Consider the following 13,089-nt stretch of genomic DNA (forward strand, 5'->3'; position numbering starts at 1 on the left):
AGTTTGCTCCACACTATGAAGACAATTTTAAAGTAACCTTTTTATTTTGACCAGATGTAAGCTGTAACCATAGTAACAGACTGATGACCAAATATATCAAAGGGATTTAGAGACATCACCTGCAACTAGAGTGTGTTCGTGTGTGTGTGTGTGTGTGCAACGGAGATCCCTCTCAGGAGGAGTTCATATGTCAGTGATAGAGACACCGCAGGGCTTCCCCCCCCTTTCTCCTTTGGGTGTCTTTCCTACTCACAGCAGGGCCCTTCATGGCAAATTGATAAATCATAAGGAGTAATCTCTGTCAGATGGATTGTACCCTGCGTCTGCCATTTAAAAATTAATTTATTATTAAACAGATCAACGTATGCATTATTGATTTGATCTTTTTACTGATGCTGTCTCACACTGCTTTTAGGTGATTTGGGCTTATGATGGTTAGTGATGCACACAGTGAGCTGAATTAAAGAAGCTGGAGAATGCATCTAAGTTAGATTTCAACATCTATCATCACAATGCCTGTTTAAAAAAAGCAGCTTATATAAAGTAACTGCATAGATGCATTTACACACAACCATCACTCACTCAATAATGCTCATAATTAGGCTTCTGTTTTTAATTATCTGAGCCTCTACTTTTTTATAACGATCTAAGTGACATGCACGGGAAACTTGTCATCTTGAAATGGTAAAATAAAAAATGGACACTATGAATTTAATGTTATTTTAACCACAATGCATTATATATAGTATGTAGCACAGGATGAGCTATAAGTCCTCATCTTTTTGGCACAGAAACACTAAGTGCACTTTAGATGTGATGCACTGCTGTTAGAGAGGGAAAGATCTATATATAGTGATTAAATGTATTGATTAAATGAAAAGGAGTAAGTGTGTCATGATGTTGCTACTTGTTTTGACCAGCAAAGCTACCCTGAAGTCACGCTTACCTGATAGGAACATTTCCTTTCAAAGTGACGAGGCACATGAGAGCGAGTCAGCACGACTCAATCTGGATTTCATGTTTTCTGACACATTTCATGTCAGCGTGGGGGGAGGATGCTGAGGTTATTCAGCTCTGCCCTCCTCTGTCCTCAACACATCTCCTCCTGCCTCTGAGTGCTGTGTATGTGTGTGTGTGTGTGTGTGTGTGTGTGCGGTGCATGTGTGTGTGTAGGATGGTGGTGGCAGAAAGGAGGCGAGTTGAAATAACACCGCTCAACCTTCTGTGCTGTTTGCGGTGGAGAATCCGTTGAGGGTTTCTATGGCAACCCACAGCCTTGGAAACCCAGCATCTTCGTCCAGATGATGCAGTGGTCTGTCAGTCTCTGCCAAGTGTGTAGCTCGCCTCTCTGCGAGCCAGTCTGCTTCGTTTGTTTGTTTCCAAGCGACGGAGTGAAGCATGTAAGTGACTCTGTAATGCACAAGTTCATGTAAAATGCCTCCTAACGTCTGTAGAGAAAGTCGATTTACTCACGCTGTTTTTTTTATACCTGAAGGCACACTCTCTAAAACTTAGATGCTGTGGATATTTTGAGAGGCAGCTTGCAAGCCTTAAAGTTACATCAAAGTAGACTTTTGTACAAACATTAGTCTTTTACTTGAAATGTGAGGGACGAATTTTAGAGTGCAGTTTTTCCAGAGGCTTTATCTCCTCCACTAGTCGAGTCCCCTCTCTTTCTTCCCCATGTTTAATTAATCGCCTTTATATTTTTGGAACTCTGGATGACAATGCAAATCTGTCGTGAATTTCAAAGAGGTTCATGACTCACTGTTAGCAGAGCTTAGTGCCTCTGTGAGATGACAACAAGGATAAACAAGATGTCAGAGAGCCTTCTGTGAATCGGGTGTGAGCGTAGCACGCCACTGATTTTCATGCATCAGTGTCCTGCCCAAAAAAAAAGCTCTCCCCTCTGTGGCCTCAGTGCTTTTAGGAGCAGAGTTATCTTGCGTTTCAGCATTTTTATTTTATTTTTTTTTACAATGTTCTATTAATGTTTCTCCACAGGTTTGTAACCTCGAGAGGCTGAGAGGAGATAGACGGACCGGAATAAGAGATAATACACAGTGGAAAACAAGAAAAGGCATTTAAGTAGTCTGCTGAATAAACATTTAATGTCCCAAATGATTGCCATCTTAATCTGCAACTTGAATATTTAACACTTGTCAGGTTTTTTTAAATGTAATTCTGTTCCATTACTCCCACATGGAGTCAGGCCTCTGCTCGGAGGAGGAGGGTAGCTTTAATTAAATTTGATCCTTTGAGATTATTACATACTTCCACAGCCGGCAACTAAGGCTGAGTGGTCTTTAAATGCCAGGGGTCTATTTAGCGTATACAATTATCGGAGAATACCCTCAGGAATGGGGGAAGAGAGATCATTAAAGTCAATTTAGAGCTCATTTGATGTGCAACTGTTGAACCACGAGCAGTTACAACAGACTTTTCATCAGAATTCACACTGGAGCAATAATTCACTTTATGACAAGTAAGAATTAGTGACAATTTCCAGAAACTGTACTGTAGATGATGGATGTTTGCTGCCTGAAAGCACCAGCAGCAGTGGTGTATACACTCCTGGTACCTGTGTAAACCCACAGTATAAATGGTCCTCCTTGGTAACCTAACCAGTTATCTAGTAGTACATCCACCTCATCAACTACCACTACATCACTGACCATCACTTACACAGCTGATGTCAAAGGATCTTTGTGAATCTGTCGAGGAGAGACACAGGATGCTCACAGACACTGTGGAGCAGGGGCGTAAATATAAACAGTGCAGACAGGGCAGTTGCATTGGGGCCAATGGGGAGAGCGGGCCCTCCAACCATAGATTAGGCGGGTAATGGGCCTTTGTGAGTCATTTAGATTGCCACCTTAGAAATATGTATGTGTTCAAATTAAAAACGATGCCATGTGCTTTATATACCTTTAAAAAGACAAACCCATCTCTACCTTGGTTTTCTTTTCTTATTTTTTTTGTAAAACAGCCATCAGCAATCTATAACAAAATATGCTATAGCATATATATATATATGCTTACTTTACATAAACTGCAAATAAGGTATGAAAAAAATTTCAACTAAATATATACTTCCTTATTTTCTTTGGTATTTTTGTCTTTACATATGTGCGATGATGCTTTCTGGCTGATATGATGATGGTGTTATCCACTCTATTTGATCATGTGACACAAAGATTATACAGTAACTAGTTTAGGCACATAACAAGCAACTAGCATGCCTTGGGGCCGGTCATAATAGCGTGCACTGGGGCCCGTTGTAAATACCTTACACCACTGCTGTGGAGTAACATCTCAGTACTGATAATCGAACACTTCTCTTTTATAGCAGGTGTTAGCAGCACTTTACACCCTCTTTATGTTCCTGCTGTTATATTTGTACCTGAAAAGACTGCAATAAAATACCTTCTCTGTCTGTTTCTGCTTTTTAATTCAGCCCCTACTTTGTAAGAAGTGATGCAGGCTGCGTCTTTATAACTCCAAACTATGTAATTTACGTTGAACTTGGAGAATGTCATAGTTTTATTTATTTAATTGTGGATAAATCATCTCAATTCCGGTTTTGAAAACTCAAGTTAAATCTAATTTGTAACCTGCTAATAGCACAGTTTGAAGGAAGAAATGGAGTGTTAAACATTCAACATCCATAATGATTTTTGACTTAGTGTTTTGAATATTTAGATTTTTTTCATTTCCTATAATGATGCGTGTAGCCAACTATAGCTTTTCTGTTTGATAAGTATTGAAAGAAGGTGCAGAATTGTCATAAGATGACAGGAGGGCAGACATGACACAAACTGTATCAGCCCACTGAAAGCTGAACATTTCTAAAAACCCCTATAGGAAACATATGATCATCCATAGCAGAGTGTTATATAATTCCCATTCATGTTTCTGATTTCATAACATCACAGCAGTCAGTGCACTCATGTCGTGTAAACTAACATCTCTCTGCTAAGGTATTTCCCAGCTATCAGCCCAGTCTGTGGTCTCTGACTGACCCCAAACTGTCCCACCTCCCAACCTAAATCAACTGTCAGCAAACCATGTACAGGCTTTGGCTCTGGCAGACGCAATACCTTCAAAGACTCTTACAACTAAAACCATTAGGGAGTTAAAGCATCTGTTTTTGTCTCCTTTCCATTTTACGCCGTATGCTATTTTAACCCAAGGTGGTTACGTCTAAGATACTAATCCTCCGCTTAAAATACCTCTGTGCACATCTGATGTGTGTCAAGCTTTGCAGTGATTACAAACTGGGCTCATGTAAAAACCATTAGCTTTAGCTCTTAACATCCCACATAATATAAAAGCGGTGTTACATGCTGAAACACCTGGGAGCCTTTTCTTCAAACTACAAGCAAGTTTTGGAGTGCATTTCAACATTTTATTATAATAAATATACTTATGTACATTATCTGAGACAGCAGTCTGTATGTACAAACCCCTCTATTCACATGTTGCAATGTACATTCAACACTGTTTGCAAGAGAAACCCTGAAAAGGAACATGAACAGGCTTACAGTGAACGGGTGCATTATTAAAAGACCGTGGACCGTCTCTGAGGTCCCCAAGGCTCTTATGAAGCACACTGTGATTTGATGCAATGAAGTAAGATGCAGGCCTGCTATACATATGTTCTGCTGTATTAAAACTGTGCTAACAGGAGTGAGGAACAGTGCAGATTAGATCACATCCAACTGTGAAAGTGGCTCTATGAGTTTCCATACAACATGACCCCATTTCTCTGACTCTAGATGCTCCCCCCTCTCAACACGTCTGACTTTGCTGGACTGAATTCATAAATTTAAAGCATCAATCAGCAGAACATCAAGGGGGGAATACTTAACAGTAGGCTACATTTACGCTTGAGCTTTTCCACTAATCCATTTGGATTACGTGTCGTTTGTATCATCCTGATGGCCAGACACTGTCACGTAATTTCATGATTTTTTTTCCCTCTCCTCTTCCAAAAATACACGACCCCTTGGCCCCTCAAATACTTAACCTCAAATTGTGCCCGGTGTCCATTCTATTGTTCTACATTTTATCTAGTGCAACTCCTCAACTCCACCGAATACATTCACAAATCCGAGAAAGATTAATAACTTCGCGTGTCCTCATAGCCTATTTTTCAGCCCCTCAGGTAAAAAAGGCTCTTTGCGGAGCTGCTGGCTCTTACAGCCGCGGTGACGCGCCAGTGGGCAGCCGCGCAGGGTGTCCATCAGGGTGGGCTGTCGGTGAGGCAGTTCAGGACATATTGATGACCAAATATCCTAGCACCACAGCGACCGTGACGATGATAAAGAACACGAGCACGGCGCAGATCGACGCAAAGCCAGCATCCCTGTTGCCTCCCCCCTCTTCCTCTTTGGGCTCCTCTTCGCAGATGGAGATGACACCCACGGAGGAATTTCCTACACTCATGTTGGACTTGAGCTCCGCGCCCGCCTCCTGCTTCGCCTCGACGGCCCACGGCGCCACCTGCACCTTCATCTCCATCTCCTCCATCATCTGGGTCACCTGGGTGATCTCGGACTGCAGGTCCCGGAGGTCCGCCGTGTCGATGTTGCTGTCCGCCTCGTATTTCATGTTCTGCACGCTCATGGCGCGGGCCGCCACCGTGGTGGTGCTGCCGGTCATCCCCGTCTGGATCAGGTGTCTCGTCGGCACCTTGAGGGGGAAATCCTGCGCTATCTCTAGGGACCTTTTCATGTCCACCTCCAGGAGCTCCATGCTGCTCGAAAACAGCACCCATAGGCGCTCGTACTCGGCCCGGTCCTCTTTGCTGATGGTCTTATCTTTGAGCAGAGAGGTCAGTTTAGTCCTGTTGGCCACGGCCAGCTCCTGGGCCTTTTTGCGGGTCCTCTTCAGCTCCTCTCGCAGGTTCTGCGAGTCCGAGGTGCTTCCCAAAGCGATCACCAGGTGCCTGTAGCAGGCGGTCACTTTGTTCAAAGCGTCCAGCATTGTTTTGCACTCATCTTTCCCCATGGCTGCTTAAAATATAATCTCTCTACTCGCCAGAAATATGAGAGAATCAACAAAAGAAGCCTGGAGAGAAGCTGTTGGTGACAGCGCTTTATCCACTGTCCTTAGTTTAGTTTCAACAGGAGCACACCCCCAGCTCTACAAATCCCCTCAACGCACTAGTCAGAGCAAATTCCTCTCTATCCATGCTCCTTCCTGTCTGCAGGCAGGCACAGAGAGCGGCTTAGATATTAATGCGTCCGTAAATGGCTTTAGGCTACCTTTGCGCTTCCCCACTCGAGATCAAACCGGAGCACCTCTCCTGCAGAGCGGACGCTGAGTGGATGTGAAACAATCCAACCTGCCTTTTTAGGAGATTGAGATCCAGATTCAGCTACAGGTGTCACAACATCCGCTTTAGTCCCGTTTGCGGAGAGAACACGGCGCCTTCCTCGTCAGCCGCTTAAAATAAAGTCCATTAATGTTCAAAGATGACGCGCGGCTGGGGAAAAAGGAGATCCTCACTGGGAGTTAAAGAGATAGAGAGGCTTCAAAGCATCCAGAGGAGCCATTGTGTTTTTGGTTTGGGTTTTGTTTATCTGTATCTGGGAGCTGTCAGCTTCAGCACCCAATCGATGATGTTTAAATACCAGTAAGCGCCTTCTGAGGTCACATGCGCGCACTCAACAGAGCCATGCAGACAGGGAAACAAAGCAGCTGCGCTCCCATTGGTTTGGTCACACAGGCGTCTGGTTCAAAAGCACCCTGTCATTGGTTGCTCTGTGCCTAAGGTGGGCAGTGCTGCGATGTCTATCAGCCAGGGCGTCAAATCACAAAGCTCTAACCTATCTGCTACTATCTGCCATTTGTCATCAGGATCTCTGCATGTGTTGTCAGTTACAAGTGAAGCAATGATTGACAACCTTCAGCATTTGATATATTTATCTTTGCATTTAAAAACAGGAAATGAGTTAATAATTTGAACCACTCTACACCTGCTTGGTTAAGACATATCACACTTTTTTGTTGTGCAGAGAACTGATGATAACGTGTGCACAAGTGACAACCCGTGTATTAATTTCTCCTCTACTTGCTCGCATGCCTTACAGTCAGTTACCTGCCTGCACACTGTTTCTGTCCAGGAAGGATGCCAGTGGTTGCACACACAGCGCTGGTAGGATAATGTGTTGTTTACCTACTTGGCTCCTGCTGTGTTGAGAGGTGAGAAGCAGATAAGGCTGTGCAGTGTTTGCCTCCTTTGCTCTTTTTGCATTATTGAGGCGGATGGGGCCTAATGATCCATCAACTGCAGTGTAAAGCTAGTGGAGCGAAGCACAGTGGATGCCCAAGGAACTGAGGGTGAAGCTCATTGTTTGGCTTTATTGTGGCACAGGTGATTTATTGCTTCTGTTTCATTTATTCCAAGCTTGAAAAAAGTATTAATTTCAGTCACATATTTATAAGGCTGATTCAATCCATTGCTGTATGTGTCTCTGCTCTATTTGTACTGTAAACTGTGCTGTTTGATATATTTGATCTGCTGGTAGACGTGCCACTGATGTCTGACCAGTAACAAATATCTTGGCTGAGTCAGATGTTTTGTTAAGCTCTTGGCAAATGGATCGTCTTTGCTTTGAATATGTTTCCATGGCAACCTCTCACCTCTTGGCAAGCGCTCTTCAGTAATTTTTCCACATGGTATTCAATTACTGCTGGTGCAGTAAGTTGTCAACCATCATCCTCGACGTCTCCGTTGCATTTAGGATCACAGTTTAGCTGCTGTCAAAAGAAAGATTCATGAGACCTAGTTTTTTTAATGGATCTATTCCTTATTTGAAACGTCCTTTTTACAATGAAGGTACATTGAAGCATCCTTGAATCACATTCTCTCAGATCACAAAATATCAGCAAGTTTTTCTAATCCTGAATTAACACGTGTGGAAACTCACAGTCAAAGTCCGGAGGACAAACAAGACCTGTGGCCTGCCGTCAACAACAAACTTGGGAATTTATTTCTGTCCAATCTCTTCTTTGTTAAGGTGATAACCTTTACATGGAACTGCTGACAGCGTTGAGGTAGAATTGCAGGATTACACATGTACAATTGGCTGTGGTGTCTGTCTGTGCTCCTATAATAAGATTGCTGATAAGCTGGTCTGTTAGATTCAAGTGTTGGATGAGTCAGACGTGTTGTGGTCTGATTGCTCTCAGAGTGAACACATCATGGAAAACGCAATGTGATTTCCTGTGCAGAGGCTCTCTGTGGTTTGCTGTTACACAGAGAGGAGTAACAAGATAGCGAGGAGCTCCCAGATGTTAAGGTTGTTTTTACACAGATGAGTGCAATATGCTGACTCATGAAAAGACAAAAAAAAAAATCCTAGATGATTCTATCTGTTTAATGAAATTTTGTAAGAACAAATGTCATATCCTGCCTTCCTGACAGTAATCCAGTCTTATTAGGATTTTGCATCGTAATAATAAAGATGCCGTACATTTTTTTTTATTCTTTTTTATTCATGGTCCGTTTTTAACTTAATGAGTATTAGCAGGGTTATGATCACAAGTAAAGATAGCTGAAGCCAAAGTAAGTGCACACCAAAAGCAATAATAAATGGGCAATTCAATTCAATTCAATTCAATTCAATTCATACTTTGTTAAAGATACATCTCAAGGAGAGGTCCATAGCACCATAAGAGCAAGACAAACAACATACACAATTTAAAAAAAATAAAATAAAAAATAACAAATATAGCAAATATTCGTTGTCCTCATAATGCTTCTTAGTATTTTTTTAAAGATGCACTATGCAGGATTGTCAGTAACTGCTAATGAACACACTTGCCAGCAAAAGTCAAAGTAAAAGCCAACGTCAATTTCACTCTGGTTTGGTGTTTTGTCTAATTATATTTGTGTTTTTTTCTTCTCTGTGTCTCTTGGATGGCAGCCGCTTACAGTCTGGCACCTGATTGCTACCTTTTTAAAAAGCCCTGACTTCACCTGTGCATTGTGGTGGTACATGTCCATAAATATAAGACGAAAATAAGAAATTACAGGCAGGGGGCAGAGTCTCTGCAGATATATGGTTAAATCCCCATACAAGTGTTTGTATATTTTACAAAAATCCACATACAGCTATTCGTATGCTATCTAATGAATTAGTGCCCAATGAATTCAATGCATTCTCATAGAACAGTCCATATGATATCCTGCAAAAAATGCATGCACAACAGTTTGTATGATATCCTACGAATTAGCGCCCCATGAAGGATGTTACGCCTTTAACGTACAGTTATGTAATTAACGTAAAGTTACAGAGGCTAGGTTTAGGCAAGTAAAGTTACTGTGGTTGGGTTTAGGAAAAGAAACATGGTGAGAATATACCTTAAAATGACTCAACGTTCACACAGTTCCAAACATGCAACTCCAAGGGAAAGTCTGAGTTTTTGTGACCCATCCACCACCCCGACCTACCTCCTTACAAGACCACTCAAGGCTACTTCCTTGTTTACTCCTGTCATTGCATTGGTCATGTCATCGCAGCCTTTCAAAATGCTTTAAAAGTATTTTCAAAATACTACAAAAAACATACGAACAATTTGTGAGAACAGCCCAACGAATTAGCGTCGCTACCTGTTACGTTAGGTTTAGGGAAAGAATCGTATTCGAGTATCATCACCTTATGTTATCATACAATTATGGCAATAGTGTCAAGTAACATAGATTAGGGTTTGGAAAGTAAAGTTACGTTGGTTAGGGATTGGAAAGCAAAGTTACGTAGGTTAGGGTTTGGAAAGTAAAGTTACATAGGTTAGGGAATGGAGGGTAAAGTTACGTAGGTTAGGGATTAGAAGGTAAAGTTATGTAGGTTAGGGTTTGGAAGGTAAAGTTACGTAGGATAGGGTTTGGAAAGTAGTGTCATAGGTTAGGGTTCGGAAAGTAAAGTTATGAATGTTAGGGTTCGGAAAGTAAAGTTACGTAGGTTAGGGTTCGGAAAGTAAAGTTACGTAGGATAGGGTTTGCAAAGCGAGCTACTCCATTCTTTACTCTTATCAGCTCCATGCTCATGTGATCCCAGCCTTTCAGATTATGTGGGTTGTACTTTAATTACTGGCTCATGATTACATGGGCTGTTTACAAATTACAAATTGTGGTGCGTTACTCTTTGTAGGTATATAAACAGTGCATGAGAACAGCCTGGATAAATATATTGCCACACTCTTTTAGTGGGCCTTAAGTGATGATTGAAAGGGATTAGTCTTTGTTTTTTTAGATTATTTTACATAGCACACCAAAATGTCAATGGAATTTCCTACATTATGTTTGTACTATTACATTTAGTCAGATGTAACTGTCAAATTAGGGCCATGGTCACGGACAGTACTGTTAGGTGACAACCACCATGACAAGGTAGCATTTGTTACTGCCGGTTGACATCAGTCTGCTGCATCTATCTCTTCCACGATTTGGAAATAGGGCCAGATGTGTGTGTCTTCACAGCAGGAAACACTTGATTTGTGTCACACTTGAAAGTGGCATTTACTTTGGGACAAAGAGCGTTTTTGTTTACATACAAACCCCAGCTCACACAGCAGATCTGACCAATAACCTTCAACCATGCGGACACAAATAGTGTCAAAATGTGTTTTCATTCATCCTAGATTACAGTACATAATATCACTTACATGAAAAAATGGCAGCAAACTGTCCTGAAAATAAACATATACAGCATGCTTGACTGAGGCGTGCATGTCATCACTAAAACCGTGGAATTAAAAGATGAGCAAAACACCTCAAGTTCAAGAGGTTAAGATGAAGAGGAAACCAAAGAAGCAGGAAATAAGTTGGCATAGGGCATCTGACAAGTGATGCTATAAAATGATCTACGAACAGTATAATCCAGATTAGTGGGTCCCCAAAGGTCCTGGGATTAGCAATATAATGCCCTCTAATGTATCTTTTAATGGAGGCTGTCATCTGTCTCTCATGCATTTTCATCATATGGAATCGATGGTTTAGGCAGGAAATGGAGCTCGCTGGCCCTCACTACACTTCGTGTGATAGCGGTCAAAAGGGGACAGACATAAAGATGTTTTCCCTTAAAGCACAATAATGCTCTGCACAAACACATTAGAAAATGCTGGAAAAAACCCTGTCAGATCCTTTGATAATCCCAGTAAAGAGCTGCTGCATGGCCCTTTACTTTAACATTCAAGGAGGCTCTATAGATGAAGTAAACACACACACACACACACACACAACCACACCATGTGTTTCTCCTACTAAATGTTTCAAGCACAACTGTATCCTTTTTGTTCTTTGATTAAAACTTTAGCAGATTTGTCTAAACCTAACATGCGTGTCTTTTGGTGTGGAAAAAAACTGTAGCACCTGAGGTAAACCCACATAAACTCAAGGGAACTCCTCTTCATTGACCCCTCTCAGTCAAGTAGTGTATCTTCTTGCTGTGAGGCAGTAGTAGCCGCAAGCCACTGAGCCGCAGAGTGGTCAAAATATCATCTCCTAAAATCTTCTAAAACACCCCTCTTTTGACTCCTCCAAGTCTGACATCTAACTTAGCGATGTCCACATCTGAGATAAAGTGTCTGGAACAGGATTAGCACTTTGTGTGGCCCTAATCTGACATGATCACGAAAAGCCAAGTTGACATCTTGTTTCTAGTGTAGAAAAAAAAATCCCTTAAAAGCCAAAGATTACTTGGGCCTCAGATTTAGATTTGGAAGCGGGCTGCTGCTTGTTTTAAGTGGTTTGGGACGGCTGGGTTAGCGGGGAGGGAGGCGGGATGAGGGAGCCCAGAGATGGAGGCTGTTTGTGGAAGTCTGAGGAAGACTCAGTCAGTCAGAAACAGAGGCAGTGCACCGAGGGGAGAGGGAGAGACAGGCAGTGAGGGGGCGAGTGCGAGCCAGAGAAAGAGGAAGTCTGTCTTTGTTGAATTATTGATGGACTTCATCCACTATGTGGTCTCTTACACCGCGCAGCATGCAGCAGCGGGGTGAACCATGAGTCACGCCTCAACTCCACCGAGGTCCAGACTTGGGAGGATCTCCACTCGACCGTGACTTAGACACACACACACACACACACACACACACACACACACACAATAATGCTCCTCTCTCAACTCCCTATGAAAAGGACAGCTAAGCTTACCTTAAAAGCCCTCATATAAACTTTGTATTGATCTTTGCAAATGTGATGCAGCACTTAGGAAGGGTGGAACGTGCGTGCACGCGCGTGTGTGAGCAGGCTGAACTTAAAAGCCACCCTTTTTGCCATCAGAAAGATGCAGTCATCATTCAAGACTAACTCTTGTTAAAACTGATGCTGAAACTGCATGCAGTGAAGTTTCTAAAAAATATATAATTCAGAGGATTAGAAAGGAAGATTGATGCAACTCATATTTGTCTGTGAAATGAAGAGCTACAGCTTGTAGTCTGCTAGCTTAGCTTAGCATAATACTGGAAACAGGCGGAAAAAGATTGCCTGGCTCTGTTTTGAATGACAAATTTCACCTACCAGCACCTCTAAAGCTCACTATCACATTTTATCTTGCAAATTAAATCAAGACATCAGGGTAGAAATGTCAGTTTGCCGTTTTATAGAGGGATATGTGCTAACCAGCGGGCCAACATTGTCTGACAGTAAAACATCAAATTGCCATTAATTGTTGGGTGAAAGTCAGTGTTTGTTGGACCCATCCACCACCACCACTCCCGCCCACCCTACTCTGACTTTCGCTGCTTTAACTTTCGATTTTGTCCCACCGCATTCCCTCTGACACCACAAAGTGCCATTTAACTATAATGGTGACCTGCTGCATATCTTGCCGACGTTAAAGGACGCCTTTTTCGTCAGTGTCTGATGCCGCAAGTTACTGCCCAAGATTTCGGCGACTTCAGAGCGAGACCGGGTTCCATGGGCTATATTCTCAAAGTTAAAGGGACACCTTGCTGATTTTCAACCAGCTCTGTGTCATCGCACATTGTGCAGTGTGTACATATATGAATAATGTTTGGCTTTCCCCTGTGTCCATCCACTTGCAATAGTCTGGTGGGAGATGTTGAACGGATATGACCCAG

General features: G+C 42.3%; 1 protein-coding gene across 1 annotated transcript; it reads right to left on the minus strand.

Annotated features, from left to right (window-relative positions):
- Window positions 1-4,446: 4,446 nt before the first annotated feature.
- si:ch73-167i17.6 (regulator of G-protein signaling 9-binding protein) lies at window positions 4,447-6,814 on the minus strand. Its single transcript, XM_049599952.1, has one exon. The coding sequence runs from the start codon at window positions 6,010-6,012 to the stop codon at window positions 5,272-5,274; it is 741 nt and encodes a 246-aa protein (XP_049455909.1). The 5' UTR covers window positions 6,013-6,814; the 3' UTR covers window positions 4,447-5,271.
- Between the last annotated feature and the right edge of the window lie 6,275 nt (window positions 6,815-13,089).

Source organism: Epinephelus fuscoguttatus, linkage group LG2 (assembly GCF_011397635.1).
Source record: "Epinephelus fuscoguttatus linkage group LG2, E.fuscoguttatus.final_Chr_v1".
Lineage (NCBI taxonomy): Eukaryota > Metazoa > Chordata > Actinopteri > Perciformes > Serranidae > Epinephelus > Epinephelus fuscoguttatus.